Genomic DNA, 20,999 nt, shown 5'->3' with positions numbered 1-20,999 from the left:
TCAAACTCTTGAGAGTTAAGCCTAAGAGAGAAGAAGCCCTTTGCTTTTTCTATATATTGGACTAGGATTTAACTATGATTATTCTACCTTATGAATATGCAAATAAACTTTTGCCTATTGAAATAAATACAGAAAAATTTGTGTGTAAGGATATCACAAGTATACAGTTTTATTCACCAACTTGTATGTGTGAGCACAGCCCTCAGCATGGATTGGATATGGAAAATCCTTTTCCTGTTCACAGTGGCCACAGGTAAGGGTCCCAGTCCCTGGACTGAGACGGGAACTAGGCAGTTTCAGGGTAGTCCTTCCAATCCAATCTCTGCCCACAGGTGTGGACTCCCAGAAGCTGGTGCAGTCTGGGCCCGAGTTGAAGAAACCTGGGACATCAGTGAAGATCTCCTGCCAGGCATCCGGATACAGCTTCACAAGCTACACTATGCACTGGGTGCAGCAGCGCCCTGGACAAGGGCTTGAGTGGATGGGAAGAATTTACCCTGGTAGTGGTAGTACAAACTACTCACCGAAGTTCCAGGGCAGAGTCACCCTCACTGCAGACAAGTCCACCAGCACAGCCTACATGGAAATGAGCAATCTGACGCCTGAGGACACAGGCACATATTTCTGTGCGAGACACAGTGTCACAACCGACATCCTGACTGTGTCAGAAACCTGAGGAAGAGGAAGCTGTGCTGGGTGAAGAGATTACAGGAAAGCTTAGGCTCTTAACTTCTGCCTGCAGAGTCAGGTTTCTGAGATTTAGAAGGAGACTCCAGGCTCAGAATTCATTTGAAAATCTCAATATATCCCTTTATCATTAAGCAATGACCAATAGAACAAGCACAGTATTCTCCTAGGCTCCTGTATTCTTACTATTTTTCTTCAGGATTATCAACTGGAGATTTCCAGTTGCTACAGAAGAACCACATGTAATTATATCATGTGTGATTCACGTTCTAGCACTATCGGTCTTTCCTTAGTGGCACCAAATTTTCATTGTTTACTCAATGTTTATACAAATATTATTGTAACCTTGTTCTTGAGAAAAAGCAATTAAATGAAGAACGATGTTTAAATTTTTTAGTTTTATTTCCACTTATGTCAAAAAATGAGGCAGGAAATCCCAGAAATGTGTGAAATATAGGCTAATTACAATTGGGGCACATGTGAAGATGTGAGTTTTTTAGTTCTTCCTGTTATTGTGAATTTGGGAGAGATACTTGCTCTGAAATATCTTCTTTGAGCACCGCTATTTGTAAAATGGAGCTGATCCTTTTAGTTCTGGCATCCACATAGCAAAGTCAGTGTATTTGCAACTTAAATTTGGATCAGTGATATTTCTATCACAGTTTTGTGAAATTTGGGCATATTTGGGGTTATATCTTTGCACATTCTTATAAATTCCGTGTAATAGCAAGAAGTTCTTTTCTCTGATATCAATTCTCAGTGTTGGCAAGATCATCTCCTGCTGTATATGTGGAGCACTGCTCAATGAGCATATTTGCATCTCTATAATCTTGAGCTGGAATTTTGCATTAAGTGAAGTTTTTTATGTTATTTTTTTTGAAGGTGGACACAGTGTTATTTACTGCTGTGGACTTTGGATACACCATGGGGAGTGAGGTGTCAACCAGGTTTGATAAGTTAAATGCTCAATCTGCTTGACATAGCTCTGACTCCATGCTGGAAACCTATCATCTCAAACATGATGTCTTCAAATAAGAAATTAAAAATGGTGAGATACAAGAGAACACTATCAAATTTTTTATCACCACAAAATTTTTTTTTTGTTTTTTTGGGCCACACCTGTTTGATGATCAGGGGTTACTCCTGGCTAAGCACTCAGAAATTGCCCCTGTTAAAAAAAAAGAAATTTCCCCTGTTGTGGGGGGACCATATGAGACGCTGGGGATCGAACTGCGTTCCTTCTTGGCTAGCGCTTGCAAGGCAGACACCTTAGCTTTAGTGCCACCTCACCGGCCCCACCAGAAAATGTTTTAAGATACATTTTTTTTACTAAATATAACAAATGGTGGATTTCTAGGAGACCTTTTTTCTGGTTTAGGAAGATGTCAATTAAATGAGGCCAAAATATCAAACTGTACAGTGTCTTTCCATTTCTTCTCTTCATTTTTTGATGGCATTCGATGTTTTTTTCTTGTAATGTTCTGTCAGTGTCTTGTATATTTTGGAGATTATCCCCTTATCTGATGGGTATTGGGTGAATAGTTTCTCCCACTCAGTGGGTGGCTCTTGTATCTTGGGCACTATTTCTTTTGAGGTGCAGAAGCTTCTCAGCTTAATATGTTCCCATCTGTTAATTCTGCTTTCACTTACTTGGAGAGTGCAGTTTCTTCTTTGAAGATGCCTTTAGTCTCAGTGTCCTGGACTGTTTTACCTACATGTTCTATATCTTATGGTTTTGGGTCTGATATCTTATGGTTTTGGGTGTGATATATGGTTTTGGGTCTTTAATCCATTTGGATTTTACCTTCATACATGATGTTAGCTGGGGGTCTAAGTTGAATTTTTTGCAAGTGGCTACCCAGTTGTGCTAACACCACTTGTTGAAGAGGCTTTCTTTGTTCCATTTAGGATTTTTTGCTCCTTTATCAAAAATTAGGTGATTGTATGTCTGGGGAACATTCTCTGAGTATTTAAGCTTTTTCCCCTGATCTGAGGGCCCGTCCTTATTCCAATACCATGCTATTTTGATAACTATTGCTTTGTAGTAAAGTTTAAAGTTGGGGAAAGTAATTTCTTCCATATTCTTTTTCCCAATGATTGCTTTAGCTATTCGAGGGTGTTTATTGTTCCAAATAAATTTCAAAAGTGCCTGATCCACTTCTTTGAAGAATGTCATGGGTATCTTTAGGGGGATCGCATTAAATCTGTACAGTGCTTTGGGGAGTATTGCCATTTTAATGATGTTAATCCTGCCAATCCATAAGCAGGGTATGTGCTTCCATTTCCGTGTGTCGTCTCTTATTTCTTGGAGCAGAGTTTTATAGTTTTCTTTGTATAGGTCCTTCACATTTTTAGTCAAGTTGATTCCAAGATATTTGAGTTTGTGTGGCACTATTGTGAATGGGGTTGTTTTCTTAATGTCCATTTCTTCCTTATTAGTATTGGTGTATAGAAAGGCCATTGATTTTTGTGTGTTAATTTTGTAGCCTGCCACCTTGCTATATGAATCTATTGTTTCTAGAAGCTTTTTGGTAGAGTCTTTAGGGTTTTCTAAGTAGAGTATCATGTCATCTGCAAACAGTGAGAGCTTGACTTCTTCCTTTCCTATCTGGATTCCCTTGATATCTTTTTCTTGCCTAATCGCTATAGCGAGTACTTCCTGTGCTATGTTGAATAGGAGTGGTGAGAGAGGACAGCCTTGTCTTGTGCCAGAATTTAGGGGAAAGGCTTTCAGTTTTTCTCCATTGAGGACAATATTTGCCTTTGGCTTGTGCTTGGTGGCCTTAACTATATTGAGAAAGGTTCCTTCTATTCCCATCTTGCTGAGAGTTTTGATCAAGAATGGGTGTTGGACCTTGTCAAATGCTTTCTCTGCGTCGATTCATATGATCATGTGATTTTTATTTTTCTTGCTGTTGATGTTGTGTATTATGTTGATAGATATATGGATGTTAAACCAGCCTTGCATTCCTGGGATGAAACCTACTTGATCATAGGGGATGATCTTCTTAATGAGGCATTGAAACCTTTTCACCAGGATTTTGTTGAGGATCTTTGCATCTGCATTCATCAGCGATATTGGTCTGTAATTTTCTTTTTTCGTAGCATCTCTGTCTGATTTAGGTATCAAGGTGATGTTGGCTTCATAAAAACTATTTGGAAGTTTTCCTGTTTTTTCGATTTCATGAAAGAGTCTTGCCAGGAGTGGTAGTAGTTCCTCTTGAAAGGTTTGAAAGAATTCATTAGTGAATCCATCTGGGCCTGGGCTTTTGTTTTTGGGCAGACATTTGATTATTGTCTTAATTTCCTCAATAATAATGGGTGTGTTAAGATATGCTACATCCTCTTCATTCAATCGTGGAAGATTATAAGATTCCAAGAATTTATCCATTTCTTCCATGTTTTCATTTTTAGTGGTTCAATGTAGTTTTTGGGCTTTTGTTTTTGGGCAGACATTTGATTACTGTCTTAATTTCCTCAATAATAATGGGTGTGTTAAGATATGCTACATCCTCTTCATTCAATCGTGGAAGATTATAAGATTCCAAGAATTTATCCATTTCTTCCAGGTTTTTATTTTTAGTGGTTCAATGTAGTTTCTGATTACCCTTTGAATCTCTACCATATCAGTAGTGATCTCTCCTTTTTCATTCCTAATACGAGTTATCAAGTTTCTCTCTCTTCTTTCTTTGTTAGTTTTGCCAGTGGCCTATCAATCTTGTTTATTTTTTCAAAGAACCAACTTCTGCTTTCATTGATCTTTTGGATTGTTTTTCGGGTTTCCACTTCATTGATTTCTGCTCTCAGCTTTGTTATTTCCTTCTGTCTCCCTATTTTTGGATCCTTTTGTTGAGCACTTTCTAATTCTATGAGCTGTGTCATTAAGCTATTCAGGTATGCCCCTTCTTCTTTTCTGATGTGTGCTTGCAAAGGAATAAATTTTCCTCTCAGTACTGCTTTTGCTGTATCCCATAGGTTCTGATAGTTTGTGTCTCCATTGTCATTTGTTTTCAGGAAGGTTTTGATTTCCTCTTTGATTTCGTCTCGGACACACTGATTATTCAGTATGAGGCTGTTTAACTTCCAGGTGTTAAAGTTTTTCTTCTGTGTCCCTTTGTAGTTCATATGTAATTTCAGGGCTTTGTGGTCAGCAAAGGCAGCCTGCAAAATTTCTATCCTCTTGATATTATGGAGGTATGTTTTATGTGCTAACATGCAGTCTATCCTGGAGAATATCCCATGTACATTAGAGAAAAATGTGTACCCAGGCTTCTGGGGGTGGAATGTCCTGTATATATCTACTAGGCCTCTTTCTTCCATTTCTCTCCTCAGGTCTAGTACATTATTGTTGTGTTTCAGTCTGGCTGACCTGTCTAGTGTTGACAATGCCGTGTTGAGGTCTCCCACAATTATTGTGTTGTTATTGATATTATTTTTCAGATTTGTCAACAGTTGTATTAAATATTTTGCTTGCCCCTCATTCGGTGCATATATGTTTAGGAGGGTGATTTCTTCCTGCTGTACATATCCCTTGATTAATACAAAATGTCCATCTTTGTCCCTTACAACTTTCCTAAGTATAAAGTTTGCATTATCTGATATTAGTATTGCCATTCCTGCTTTTTTATGGGTTTTGTTTGCTTGGATGATTTTCCTCCAGCCTTTTATTTTGAGTCTATGTTTGTTCTGACTATTCAGGTGCGTTTCTTGTAGGCAGCAGAAGGTTGGATTGAGTTTTTTGATCCATTTAGCCACTCTGTGTCTCTGGGATTCGTCATTGTGACTAGGATCTGTCTTGGGGTGTTTTTTCTGGGGTCTCTTTTAGTTGGCACTCTTCGGGCATGCAGGATTTGATCGCATGTATTCATTAGCTCTGGTAGTTTCTCTTTAATGATGTTCTTGACTGTTGATTCTTCCTGGAGATTTTCTTCCTGAGTCTCTGGGACTCCAATGATTCTTAAGTTGTTTCTGTTGAGCTTATCATAGACTTCTATTTTCATCTGTTCCCATTCTTTGAGTAATTTTTCCATTGTTTGATCATTTGCTTTGAGGCTTTTTTCCAATTTCTTCTGCTGTATGGAATTGTTATGCATCTCATCTTTCAGTGTACTGATTCTATCCTCAGCTGCCGTTAACCTGTGGGAAAGATCAACCATGTTTTTCTTCAATTCATCTACTGAGTTTTTCAGACCTGTTATTTGATCTGAAATTTCAATTTGGAGTTTTCTCATTTCTATCTTCATATTCTCTTGATTCTTATTAGTGTTCTCTTCTATACTTTGTTTGAGTTCTTTGAACATCTTCCATATTGCAACTCTAAACTCCTTATCTGAGAGACTGACTAGGTGATTGGTCAGGCTCAAGTCATCAGAGTTGCCATTTTCATTCTCTATGTCTGGCACTGGCCGGCGTTGTTTCCCCATTGTCACACTAGTATTGCGGGTTTTTCTACGTGTTGTGGTTGTATTCATCGGCTAAATGATGTGCACCATCGCGAAGGGGAGCAGAGCAACCGTGCTCCTCTGGCTCCTCCCTTTCTGGGCGTGTGGACTCACCTCCACGGAAGGCTCAGGGGATGGCAGGCTGGCAGATGAGCCGCACCCAGGATGAAATCAGGCCGAAAATGCAGGATAGCAGAGAAGAGAGGCAGAAGGTTGCTGGCATCTGAGATCCAGCAGAGTTCAGTCAGTGTGATATTTTCTTTGTGGCACAGTGGCGTTCTTTCATTAGAACGAGCACACGGCCAGAAACAGGACAATAGAAAAACACGCACATGTAATACTCACAGTTTCTACAGTCGAGAACCACTGGGCAGGTTTAGATTTTTCCAGTCTGACTTCACAAACAGGGGACCTGCCTTTCTGCAAATTTCTGCTGATAGCCGGTTTTCATGTTTGTATGCAGTTCCTTGGCATTCTAGCCCATCCTGAATGAGCCTCTGGGAGAGCAGTTTTGCTGGGCCCTTTTTAGCCCACTCCGGAGAGGTTCAGGAGACAGGACAGTAGAAAAACACACACAGGCAACACTCACAGTTTCTCACAGTCGGGAACCACTGGGCAGGCGTCCACTTTTTCTAGTCTTACACTCCAGAACCAGTCATCCATAAAAGGAAAGCACCACTTTAAGTAAGACCTTAATCAGATTGTCTGGATGAGCCTCTAAAACTGTGTTGTTGGAGAGTTGATTTACAGTTGAAGGAGACAGTTGGAAGGGCATTTGCATTGAACTTTTTCTTTGCTGAGGCATTTCTCCCTGATTTGTATAAACCTTTATCTATTTTGGGCTGTATCCTTTTACCTTACCTAGCCCTCAATCTGATCTTACCCTGGTCTCAAACCCATCTCTCTTCCTTTGTCTATCTTTTCACATAGGGATTTGTCATAAGTCCCTGGGCTTCTCTAAAAAATAAGACTGTGCTATTTCTCAGTCTTGCCTTCAAGTTCTCATGGATACCAGCAGTGTTGGCTCATCTCTGATAGCTGGGCTCTGACAAATTACCATTAGGGAAATCCAAATCAGTAGGACAATGAGATATCATCTTATACCAATGAGGAATGCACATATCAAAAATAGTGGAAACAATCAGTGTTGGATAGGATGTGGTGAAAAAGTATCTCATCCCCTTTTGAAGGGAATGCTGTCTGCTTCAACACTGTAGAAAAGTAGTGTGGAGGGTTCTCGGATCACTTAGAATTGAGTGACAATATGATTGAGCTACCGCTTTTTGGTGTCTCTCCCTAGGACAGAAAATTATTCATTCCCACTGCTATTTATTGCAGCACTCAGTACAATATCTAAGCATAGGAATGATCCTAGATGTCCAACAACAGATGAATGGATCACCTCCACATGTTACATATATACAGTAACATTCTATTTATTAAGAAAAGTTCTATCATGTAACTTCCTAGAATTTGGACGGAACTGGAAGGTAAGTTAAATGAAGTAACCCAGAAGATGGATAAATGCAGGATCATATCACCTATATGTGGTATTTAGAATAACTGCATTAGGGAATGCAATTGTTCAAACGGTGGTAGTCTAGAAAATCCTTGCTCAGATTCTATTGAGAAGAAAAGAAAGTGTAGAGGGAGAAACGCAAGAAACACATATGTATGATTATGGAGAACAAGGGTCTAAGGAATTTAGGATCATTGGTGGTGTTAAGGAAGAAGAGAACTAATTATTCAAAGAATGCTTTTGACACTGAAATCCAAAACGTTAAGAATCAAACTTTGAAAGATGTTTGTTAAGATGGTGCACTGTAATGGGGGAGGTATGGTATGGACTCTCAAAATATTGGTGAAGAAAGGGTGACAGTGACAGTGACAGTGGGGTTAAAATTGGTGCTAAACCTCAAAGGAAATAGTGCCCAGGATACAAGAGCCACCCATCAGATAAGGGGCTAATCTCCAAAATATACAAGGCACTGACAGAAATTTACAAGAAAAAAACATTTAATCCCATCAAAAAATGGGGAGAAGAATTGAACAGACACTCTGACAAAGAAGAAATACAAATGGCCAAAAGACACATGAAAAAATGCTCCACATCACTAATCATCAGTGAGATGCAAATCAAAACAACGATGAGATACCACCTCACACCATAGAGAATGGCACACATCACAAAGAATGAGAATAAATAGTGTTGGCGGGGATGTGGAGAGAAAGGAACTCTTATCCAATGCTGGTGGGAATGCTGTCTAGTTCAACCTTTATGGAAAGCAATATGGAGATTCCTCCAAAAACTGGAAATCGAGCTCTCATATGATCCAGCTATACCACTCCTAGGAATATACCCTAGGAACACAAAAATACAATACAAAAACCCTTCCTTAAACCTATATTCATCTCAGCACTATTTACCATAGCAAGACTCTGGAAACAACCAAGATGCCCTTCAACAGACGAATGGCTAAAGAAACTGTGGTACATATACAGAATGGAATATCATGCAGCTGTCAGGAGAGATGAAGTCATGAAATTTTCCTATACATAGATGTACACGGAATCTATTATGCTGAGTGAAATAAGTCAGAGAGAGAGAGAGAAAAACGCAGAATGGTCTCACTCATCTATGGGTTTTAAGAAAAATGAAAGACATTCTTGCAATAATAGTTTGCAGACACAAAAGAGAAAAGAGCTGGAAGTTCCAGGTCACCTCAGGAAGCTCACCACAAAGAGTGATGAGTTTAGTTAGAGAAATAACTACATTTTGAACTGTCCTAACAATGAGAATGTATGAGGGAAATGGAAAGCCTGTTTAGAGTACAGGCGGGGTCGGGTGGGGACGAGGGAGATTTGGGACATTGGTGATGGGAATGTTGCACTGGTGATGGGTGGTGTTCTTTACATGTCTGAAACCGAAACAAAATCATGTATGTAATCAAGGTGTTTAAATAAAATAAAAAAAAGAAATTGGTGCTAAAACATTGTATCTCAAAATTAACAATGAATGGCTTTGAAATCACAATGCTATAAATAAAGAAATAAATTGAAAATAGAATAATGAAAAACAGTTATTACCAAGTAATAGAGAGAAAGCAGTAGAATTGATTGTTGTATTAATAGTTGCATAAGGAAATGTTAAAATATTAGGCATATTGGGATGGAGGTGGATTGTAAATTAAAATTCATAAGTTGTGAATTTTACCCCAAGAACTATATTTCTAACTCCTATACAGATGGTTTGAAGAAGCATGGTAGTGGTGAAGGATTAATAAATAAAAAAGCACAAATAATCCTTTTCTCCACTTATATAATTATTAATTGATTTTTGACTTCTTTATTTTAGTGTAGATATTGAAGTTGATGTCTCCAGTTTTATTTTATTTTCTTTTTTCTTTCTCTTTCTTTTGCACCCCAACGTATTTTGATTCAGGACCAAGACTATTGTGTGGTGCTTGTCTTTATTGCTGTAGTGCTCAGTGGATATTTTATTTGTTATTTCTTTCTGTATTGTTGCAGTGTTTCAATTACCTTTTTCCTGTCCTCTCTCAAACTGAGGTTGAAAGCCTCTAAAAGCACTCCACCCATTTTCAGCTTATTTGATTTTTTAAATTTATTTTTATTTTTTTCTTATTTTTTACCCCATTCTATTGCTTTTCTTTCCTTCCAACAAAACCAGATTACTCGAACTATCTAGCTCAGCCTCTTAAATAGAGGGGGAAACAAGGGAGGGTACCAGGACCAAACATTTATATGATCATTAGTAGCAAGCTAGACACAGGGGGCACCACTTACTCAAGCAGCCTGGGGGGGTGATGGTGGGGGATATAGGTTGCAGGAAGAGAATGGGGGTGGAAGAAAGACAAATTTGGTGATGGGGATTCCCCCGATTCAACGTTATAATGTACATAAAATGCTGCTGTGAAAAATATGTAAGCCAATATGTTCAAAATAAAAAAAATCACGAAAGAATCATGTAGTCAGTGGCTTCTTTTTGTGGTGTTTCTGAGAGAGCGCCTAGTCACAACTGCTATTTCTTGATTAAACTAGTACAAAATTCACCAGGAGCAGGAAGGTGGAGATAGAGAAAATTATCTATCCAGGTGGGCTTTCACATATCAAAAGAGATTTATGGGAAAGAGAAAGATCAGGGAACACATTTATTTCGGGCTATAATTTGGGTGTCATCTGACAGTGCATGTATATAAACATAATGTTAACATCATGGGAATACTGTTAGTTAAATATAATTTAAATAAGAGCAGTGTATGCAGGTGCATTCCGAATTCAGGGCCTTATGCGATTCAGCTCTCAGAGACTGACAGCATGTCAGACCTAAGAGGAGTTGTGAGTGTGGCAGTCCTGGGAACCAAACAAGAGCCTCAATGCTGGGAGTTCTGGGCAGCAGGGGACGCTGTGGCCATACCAATCCAGGCTATTAGGTGTATATTTAGAGACCTAGGAGAGTTTTTCTTATGTTCTGATGTTTCCTGTTTTCAAAGAAAAACAACTAATATAACCACCAGTGAAGGAGTTATTGATAGTCAGTAGAGTTGTTTCAAAATACTTCATTCCGTTGGAGAAATTTACAACAAAAGAAGTTCATGAACACCTGAAAAATGTTTCTAGGATATTTTATTTCAAAACTGAAAAATAAGAAAAAGGAAACAAGTTTAATAAATTAAAAGGATAAAATAAAAAATTCAAAACCCTCTTCCACTGCTGGTGGGAATGTTGACAAAACCAATCATTTTGGAAATAGACAAAATGGACTATGCTCAAATATTTACAAATTTTAATTTTTATTTAATCCACATATACTGATCCTAGAAATATTGGCTAAAGATCTCAAAACACAATGAGGCATCTGCTCTCCTATGATTTTTTTTTTTTTTTAGCACTATTCACATTTACCAGAGTCTGGAAACAAACTAAGTGCCACAGAACAGATGAGTGGATAAAGAAACTATGGTAGATACACCTGCAGGGGTCCTCAAACTTTTTAAACAGGGGGCCAGTTCACTGTCCCTCAGAACATTGGAGGGTCTGACTATAGTAAAAACAAAACTTATGAACGAATTCTTATGCACACTGCATATATCTTATTTTGCAATGAAGAAACAAAACAGATACAAATACAATATGTGTCCCACTGGCCATATTTTGAGGACCACTGATAGAGAATAAATACTATGCAGCTGTTAAGTAAAGTGAATTAATAAAATTTGTGTATAAATAGAGAGATGTGTAGCATCATGCTAAGTGATATGAAGCAGAAGGGAGACAGCAGTATTAGAATAATTACACTCATGGGCTATAAGAAACTCATAGTATGAGAATAATAGCAGTTAATAGAAATGGAGAGGGTACAGTTTAGACAGAGATATGAACACTATGTCAATAATATAGGAAAGGCTCATGGCCAACAAATTATAACTAAAAGGAAATAAAGAGATATGCGTTGTTAACTTCAGGAGGGCTATAAGAAACTCATAGTATGAGAATAATAGCAGTTAATAGAAATGAAGGGGGTACAGTTTAGACAGAGAAATGAACACTATGTCAATAATATAGGAAAGGGTCATGGTCAACAAATTATAACTGAAAGGAAATGAAGAGATATGCATTGTTACCTTCAGGAACAGTGTTGCAAACCATGATACTGAAGAGGAAAAATGGGGTCAGATGAGAGGAAATGCTATATATAGAGACAGAAGGAGAAAGAAAATGTGTCTGTCATAAAAGGAGGCTATGGATGCTAGAAGGGGAGGACTAATGGGAACCTTGTATGATTGACATACAATTATATTTTTTATCTTTATCTCATGAGGATTTAATAGGAAAACACATAAAAATTAAAAAAAAAAGAGTTATTTAAACATATCCACATCAAATTTCTATTAGCAAAGCCCAAGGAAGTCAAGATATGGGGCTTCTCTGAAGGTTCTTTGATAGTAGCATGCCATGTCTGTCTAATATTCAGTAGGAATTCTCTACAGCAGAATTAAGGACAGTTTGTGGGCTCATGACCTCAATATAGTAGTGTTCACATTCTTAAGTAAATCATTTCCTTCTTCTATATATTGGACTAGGATTTATCTATGATTATTGTCCCTTATGAATATGCAAATACACTTCTACTATTAAAATAAATACAGAAAAGCTTGCATGTAAGGATATCACAAGTATACAGCTCTTCGCACTAACGTGGCTGTGTGAGCATAGCCCTCAGCATGGAATGGATTTGGAAAATCCTCTTCCTGCTCACCGTGGCCACAGGTAAGGGTCCCAGTCCCTGGACTGAGAAGGGAACCAGGACAAGTCAGGGAAGTCCTTCCAATCCAATCTCTGCCCACAGGTGTGGAGTCCCAGAAGCTGGTGCAGTCTGGGCCTGAGCTGAGGAAACCTGGGACATCAGTGAAGATCTCCTGCCAGGCATCCGGATACACCTTCATAGACTACTATATCAGCTGGGTGCAGCAGCGCCCTGGACAAGGGCTTGAGTGGATGGGATATTTTTACCCTGGTAATGGTGATACAAGCTACTCAAAGAAGTTTCAGGGCAGACTCACCTTCACTGCAGACAAGTCCACCAGCACAGCCTACATGGAAATGAAAAATCTGAGCCCTGAGGACACAGGCACATATTTCTGTGCGAGAGACACAGTGTGACAACCCACATCCTGACTGTGTCAGAAACCTGAGGAAGAGGCAGCTGTGCTGATTGAAGAGATTAGGGGAATGCTTAAGCCTTTTAACTTCTTCTGCAGAGTTAGGTTTCTGAGATTTAGAAGGTTTCAGGCTCAGCATTCATTTGAACATCTCAGTATAACCCTTTATCATTAAGCAACAACCAAAAGAAAGACAGTATTCTCCTAGACTCCTGTATTCTTAGTATTTTTCTTCAAGACTGTCTGCTGGAGCTTTCCAGTTGCTAACAGAAGAATCACATGTAATTATGTCATGTGTGATTGCATGTTCTTGCACCATAGATTCTTTTTTCCTTTTCTTTTTTTTTTTTTTTTGGGGTCACACCTGGCAGTGCTCAGGGTTTACTCCTGGCTCTACATTCAGAAATCGCTCCTGGATGGCTCCAGGGACCACATGGGATCCTGAGATTTGAACCACTGACTTTCTGTATGCAAAGCAAATGCCTTACCTCCATGCTATCTCTCTGGCCTTGTCATTTTAGATCATTTTTTAGCAAGCACCGACTTATCTCCGTTTACAATTGCTTATACAAACATTTTTTAAAACTTGGTCTTGAAGAAAAGCAATTAAATAAAGACAATATTCCATTTTATTTCTTCTTATGTAAAAAACAAGGCAGGATAAACCAGAAATTGAGAAAATAGGTAAATTAAAATTGGAATACATGTGAGGATGTCACTTTCTTTATTTAGTTCTTCCTGTTATTGTGAGATTGGAGAGTTAATTGCTCAAAACTGTTTTCTTTGAGCATCCCTATTTGTTACATGGAATTGAACCTTTCAATTCTGGGATCCATATAGCAAAGTCAGTGTATCTGCAACTAAATTTGGATCAGTGATATTTCTATCACAGATGTGTGAAATACAGGCATATTTAAAGTTATATCTTTGAACATTTTTTATAATTTTTGTGCAACAGTAAGATATTATTTTCTCTAATATTAATTCCAGGTGTTGGCAAGATCATCTCCTGCAGTATTTTTGGAGCACTGCTTCATGAGCATATTTGTATCTAAATGATCTTGAACTGGAATTCTGCATTAGATAAATGAAAGTGAAGATTTTTTTTTGTGAAAGTGGACACAGTGACATTTACAGTATTATATGTGAGAATGGAATTGATAAAAGTGTTCTCTGAAATCTTGATGTAGGTCCACACAATCTGGAAATTTTACAAAAGGCTGTCAGCAGCTTGGACCAGCTCAAAGAACTCTGAGCAAGATCAGGATTTTTCTTACACAATTCCCAAAACTTATGCATATGAACTGAGTTTACCTAATTTCCTAGCAAATAAATGTCAGACATTACATGACTAATTATGAGAGTCCTTTGCTTTACCATCTTATTATAAATAACCAATTCTTTTCGCTTTCTACCCCTTCACACAGGGTATAGCTATCAAGGGACACATCATAGTATAGAGAAGTGGACATGAAGACATGGATGACTTTTACTGTCCACTGGAAAGTCCCAGGCCGACAGAACAGAGATCACAGGATGATATACTCCCTGCACACACAACACTGTAATTACTGGCATGAGGTTATATCATCAAATGGGTATGCACTTCTTTTCTTGCCCACAAATGCAAATCTGGTCTTTGAACAAAGGTGGAAAATACAGTAAAATGGTCATCCTACAAATGGTGAAAGAATACCTTTCCCCATGACAACGAGAATTCTCACATCTGATTGAAGTGTATATTGTGTTCCCTCCCTCAGGGAACACTGATCATTCATAGAGCAAAATGACCTTAAGGCCATTCTAATTGGCTCAATAAATTTATTATGGGAAAACTTTACAAATATGGAAAATGTAAAACACAGAAGCTGAGGCTCTACTGGAAGGCCAGCATGTGGAGCTGATGTTTGTAAAGCAGAAATGTGTGGACAGAAAATAGTGGAAAGAAAGACCAGTAAATAAATCACTCCTCAAGGATAACTTGAAATGTATTTTTCTTGCCTCCACACAAGGAGTCCTGTTCCTAACTAAACTGCTACCTTCAATTCTGGAATGGTGAGATTTTCTCTGTATGTGACATTAATTCCAATTGTTACCCAAGAATGCCAAATTTATCCTAAAACTAACCACTGACAAAGTCTTAAAGATTAAAAAATGAATCTTGAATGAGAATAATTTTATCCGATAGACATTTCTCTCATACAACAGAATGATTTTCTGCAATTTGATGATTGTTTGGAATCTCCATACACCATTCAATGGACCTTAGTGAGCTCAGGTAAGAGATAATAAGCACCAGACAACTGGAAAACAGGGAAAATATTCATCAGACACTGTGAGGAAAAGAGGCCCAGAGCAATATCTAGCATGTGACAAAACTAGCTTTCTGGGGGAGGTGAGCAAGTTTCCCTCCAATACTTGCTGTTTTAAAAGTGAATTGAGACATGCCATCACCATACAGCATGCCCTTTCAGATACTGTGATGGTTCCACCCTTACTTACTCAAAAACTCTTTTATAAAGGACAGTAATATAAAAGGATGAAGCTAAACTCTCAATCTTTGATAAGAACAAAAACAACTGAAAGGCTAATAGAATGTATGTTTTGCTATTACTCAGCCAAACTATGTTTAATGCTCATAGTATTTTTGTTATAATGTAAGGTTACAGTGTGATGATTGAATTGGAGAACACAGGGAAGGTTTTGTTCCTATGGATATGAGCTGTAGCTAGAGGTACTCTGAAATTATTCCTGTCTCTGTGCTCAGGGTTTGTACCTGGTAGTCTCAGGAGACCATATCAGAGCAGAGAATTGAATCTGACAACAACTAGCAAGGCGATGTCCAAACTGCTCTATTATCTTTCTGGGTCAATCACTCAGAAATTTTAACATGCTAGAATGAAGACACTGAAAGCTCTCAAAATTCTTTTTCAGATGAATTATTTTATTTGTATTTAAACACTAGTATCTCAAGAGTCACATAATGTTTATGTAACCTTGATAATTTTTTGTTGTGTTTGTTAGATTCTGTATTAATTAATTAGACACATCATGTCACTCATGATATTCCAACTTGGGACCTTCTATGAGATTGTGAAGAAATGATTTCAGACAGTGGCCTTGTCTTCTGTCATTTGCCCTCATCTTTTTGTGGGAGTTGAATAAATTTCCTTCCAATACTTGCTGCATTGAATGTAAAAGTGTGTCATTGTTCCTACTTGTTCCTGATCTCTGTGGTCACTCTGAGGCACCCCGCTTTTCTTCAGAGTTGGCCCTGAGTCTTCAGGTGCTTTAGGTCTTCCTTCACACTGGCCAGATGTGGGGACCTAGAGATAGATGCAGGATATTAGGCCTTGAGGCTGCTTTGTCTCCTCCTCTGAGTTCACAGGAGCCACTGAAGAGCACCACAGGCTTAGCAGATCAGTGTCTTGGAGAAGCTCATACTCCCCATCTGCTGCCCTGTATCTACTCTGGAGTCTGGCTGGGTCTGGGAGCTCAAGAACTGCTCCTGGTTCTCAAAAGAGATCCAGACTCAAAGGTGCAAGAACATAGCACTGTTGGTGCTATATTTGTCTATAGACTAATATGCCCTTCCTGGTCAGCCCTCAGCCATCAGTAATTTACTTGTTCTCAAGGAAAAAATTCAATGAAGCTAAATGGATCAAATCAAATGGTCTCTATCGGTTTGAGATTTTTGTTTGCTTGTTTTTGATTTTGCACTTTTCAGACAAAATATCATTCCTTACTTCACCCTAAGATCTCTGAAAATTATTTTTGATTATTTACTGTATTTTAAGTACTATATTAAAGAGGGCCTAGATTGATGTTTCTCAATTTAGGTTCATTTTTATCCTCATCAAAATTATTTGTTTTCCAGTCCACCTTTGTCATCACTTGGTTCATAAATATTTTGGGGGAGTCACACCCGGCAGTGCTCAGGGATTACTCTTGGTTCTGTGCCCAGAAATTGCTCCTGGCAGGTTCAGGGACCACATGGCATGCTGGGATTTGAACAACTGTCCTTCCGCATTTAAGACAAATTCCCTACTGTTGTGTTATTTCTCCAGCTCCTGGTTCATAAATTTTGTTGAATATTTTTTTTCATATTCTCTGGTTCTTGGGGCTTTATGCTGTCTCTTTGCTTGAGTAAGAGAGCATCACACTGGGCCTACTTTGGATTTTAGATACTCCATGGGGTGCGAGGTATCAACCAAGGTTGACAAGTCAATTGCTTAACTAGCTTGACCATAGCTCTGACCCCAAGCTACAAACCTATCATTTCAAACATGCCAATGTTTTCAAATAAGAAATTAAAAATGGTAAGATACAAGAGAGCATTACCAAATTTATTATCATCGGAAAATATTTTAAGATGAATTTTCTACTAAATATGGCAAATGGTGGATTTCTAGAATAAGAGAGAGAGTATTCTCCGGTTTAGGGAGCTATCAATAAAATGAAGCTAAAATATCAAACTGTTCAATGTTACTGTTAAGCAGCTACCCTTAGATGGCAAAATGGCAGGACTATGCACACTAATGATTGGCATTTTGTGGGCCAAGAAGGAACTCTCAATGGAAATGTTTGCCTTTAATTACAAATGACAGGTCCCATAAAGACAACACTAACACAACCCCAACACTATTTTAGTTTGTTTGTTTTTGGTGTTTAAGGGGATTGTAGCAGGAGCTTATTTCTACCTCTGGAGGCGAAGCACTCCTTGACCCCAATGAACTAGGGTCATTCATGTTTTGTATAACAAAGGCTTTGCTTTCTTTTTTTTTTTTTTTTTTTTTTGATTTTTGGGCCACACCCGGTAATGCTCAGGGGTTACTCCTGGCTATGTGCTCAGAAGTTGCTCCTGGCTTGGGGGACTATATGGGACACTGGGGGATCGAACCGCGGTCCGTCCAAGGCTAGCGCAGGCAAGGCAGGCACCTTACCTTAAACACCACATCCCGGCCCCAGGCTTTGCTTTCTTTCAACACAGGCAGCAGAGAGTGATTTGTTGGTGAAAAGGACAATTTACTACCACTTTATACCTGTATGAGAAACAAGTGTCACTTCTTTTTCTTTCTTTCTTTCTTTCTTTCTTTCTTTCTTTCTTTCTTTCTTTCTTTCTTTCTTTCTTTCTTTCTTTCTTTCTTTCTTTCTTTCTTTCTTTCTTTCTTTCTTTCTTTCTTTCTTTCTTTCTTTCTTTCTTTCTTTCTTTCTTTCTTTCTTTCTTTCTTTCTTTCTTTCTTTCTTCTTTCTTTCTTTCTTTCTTTCTTTCTTTCTTTCTTTCTTTCTTTCTTTCTTTCTTTCTTTCTTTCTTTCTTTCTTTCTTTCTTTCTTTCTTTCTTTCTTTCTCTCTCTCTCTCTCTCTCTCTCTCTTTCTTTCTTTCTTTCTTTCTTTCTTTCTTTCTTTCTTTCTTTCTTTCTTTCTTTCTTTCTTTCTTTCTTTTCCTTTTTCTTTCTTTTTTTAATATAATTTTTATTTTGATCATAGTGGCTTACATATTGTTGACAATAATATTTTAGGTACATATTTACATAAAATCAGGGGGGATTCCCATCACCAATTTGTCCTCCCTACACCTCCGTTTTTGTCCTACCTCCCATATCCTCTTCCCTCACCCCCAGGGCTGCTAGAATATGTGGTCCTCTCTGTACCTAACCTACTACTTAGTAGTCTTGCACCTGTTTGGTCTTGGTGCCTCCCTTATTTCCCCCTCTAACTGGGAGGCAGGACTAGCTAGTTCAAGTTACGTGGTTTTCTTTGAAGAAGAGAAAAGTAATAATCTGGGGTAAAAGTATAATACGCCGAAAATGGGCGGAATCCTTCTAGAGGCTCTCATCATTGATTTGAGAGATGAAGGAGAAAAAGAAGGTGAAACACTCCACCAGTACAAAAAGAAGTGTCAAATATCCAGTGAGGACTCCAACAATAATGATAAGCACCACAAAAAATTAACCGCCATGGTCTTGAGATAAGAAACATGGCATAGCACATAAAGAAAGAAAAGAAAAGAAGAGAAAAAAAAATAAGTATAACTGAGGACAACAGCTTCAATAACCACACCCAAACAAAGAAATCGACCAAAAATAGGTAAATAAAAAAATAATAATAACAATAATAAATGAAGATAAAAATATATATAAAAAATTAACAATGTTTTGTGCTTTTTGCTTTTTTTTTCCTCCTGCCCTGGCACAGTAAATATTGGGGTCATAAGAAATTCACTTGGCCTAAGAGATATGGAGTTTCTCCGTCCTTGGAGTATATTGTCATGGGATTAACTATAGAATCTGTTCAGGATCATTTACTCTCCTGGTGGTGCTTTCGTGGTGTTTGGAAGACTTCTGCTCCGTTCTGGGTGATACAATCAGACCTCTGTATCTAGAAATCTCAGTATCTGCACAGGTCCAGGGGTGGGGCTTATGATGAAGCCAGTCTTTGTGGTTTTAGAAGTTCTGTTCCCTCAGTGTCATTTTAATCCATCTTCTGTGGTTCACCAACATCTTCTGTGGTTCATCTTGGTCTTTGCACTGAACCTAGGATGGCACCTAGGATAGCATCTTTCTTTGTGTTTCCAGAAGCCCCATTCCATTACAATTGTCTCTGCCAGACCTTTGGAACTGGGTATCATGGTTATATATATATATATATATATATATATATATATATATATATATATATATATATTTTTTTTTTTTTTTAAACCTTTTTTGGGTATGTGACCTGTTTCTGTTTTCCCCTCTGTCCACCCCTAAATGCACCGACAATATAATGTAGCACCATTTCTCCCTGCAAGGGCACACTAAAAAAGGGGGAAATCTTACATATAAAAAAGAGCTCTTATCTACTAGAGATAGGAACTCATACTTGTTTACAATACAGGGATATCTCCTACCTTGAAAATATGTCATGTGGAATCAACTTAGACCTCAGGTGATTAGATACCATCCATCCAGCCTTGAACCCTGGATTCCAGATAGAAACGGCACAGTTCTTCACAACAACTGCAGGAAACAAATCCTATCCGGGACAGCCTTAATACTGCTGGGTCACCAACAAGTGCCAGCTCTAATATGATATCCTGACAACGAGGAAAATGGGAACAACTTTACCTAAGAGCAGGTTATCCTACCTTACCAGCTAACGATAAGACAAAATAGGAAGACTTGTCACCCTTTGGTAGGTCCAAAAGCCAAGATCACGATTTACAGATGAGTGGCTGCTAGAACCATGACCAGACTGTATATATCTTGGGACCAATAAAAAGCCATAGTCTAGGGTTTGAACTACGACCTGCACAGTGTCACTTCTTTCTAGCTGCTGACAGCTAAATCTGACCTCATAACACCAGGTTTGAGAGGCCACCTGGGGGCAGAAATTGCCATTAACTTCAGTCCTGTACCCCAGCAAGGGCTGCACTCAAAGACATGCCTCAGGTTTTATGACTGAGTAGATAGTAGGTTAACTGAAAAGGTCAGAAAACTCACCTCTCTTCAAACTTCCTCCTGTTGTGGGAGATGGAGAAGATGGGAGAAGATCTTAGATCTTAGCTTATATCTCCCAGCCTGCTGTGCCAGACATCTGTCTTCTGTCTTGATTCCATGACTACTTTGGTGTGCAGGAAATCTGTGTGCATCTACTTCAATGATTATTCTACTAAATACTGACAGATACTCTGCCCAGTTTTTCCCCTTGTATTTGGCTAGTCTTTAGGCATTGAAGCAATGCACAAAGCCACATTTTCAGTAAACAATTCCTGAGAGAGGGATTTTTTGTTTGTGTTTTTTTGGAGGGCCACACCTGGCTATGCTCAGGGCATATTCCTGGCTCTGCACTCAGGGATCATTTTTGCTGTTGCCAGTGGACCAGATGGAGTGCCACGGATGAAATCTGGACTGGTAATGTGAGGATGACTGTCTTATCCACTGAACTGTCTCTAACCCCTTTGAGGTTCTGCTATGGAGTGGTTTTCCCTTTAGCCTCTTTCTGAACATACCTAAAAGAAACATGGCATTTAGGATATCCTGACAGACTTGTGACATACAGAGAGACAGACATCGCATTTATTCTTACTTCAGGCAGCTCTAATTTTGGCTTCTACCTGAGATTTATCTTTGTTCAAGGCTCAACTCAACACCGTGCATGTTTCACAACACCATGAGGTGGTCATAGCTAATGAATAGGTGTGTGTTC

General features: G+C 38.5%; 2 gene segments (V, D, J or C); both read left to right on the top strand.

Moving 5' to 3' along the window:
• Positions 1–207: 207 nt before the first annotated feature.
• On the top strand, positions 208–676 carry LOC126015898 (immunoglobulin heavy variable 1-69-like). The segment is given in 2 exon segments: positions 208–253; positions 333–676. Coding segments are annotated over 2 exon segments (390 nt in total).
• Positions 677–12,333: 11,657 nt separating this feature from the next.
• LOC126015736 (immunoglobulin heavy variable 1-69-like) lies at positions 12,334–17,695 on the top strand (the record flags this gene model as incomplete). The annotated part of the segment is given in 3 exon segments: positions 12,334–12,416; positions 12,496–12,805; positions 17,674–17,695. Coding segments are annotated over 3 exon segments (378 nt in total), but the record flags the coding sequence as incomplete, so codon positions are not given.
• Positions 17,696–20,999: the final 3,304 nt, after the last annotated feature.

Source organism: Suncus etruscus, chromosome 8, assembly GCF_024139225.1.
Source record: "Suncus etruscus isolate mSunEtr1 chromosome 8, mSunEtr1.pri.cur, whole genome shotgun sequence".
Classification (NCBI taxonomy): Eukaryota; Metazoa; Chordata; class Mammalia; order Eulipotyphla; family Soricidae; genus Suncus; species Suncus etruscus.
The sequence above is the reverse complement of the archived record's forward strand: the minus strand, read 5'-3'. Positions and strand labels throughout refer to the sequence as shown.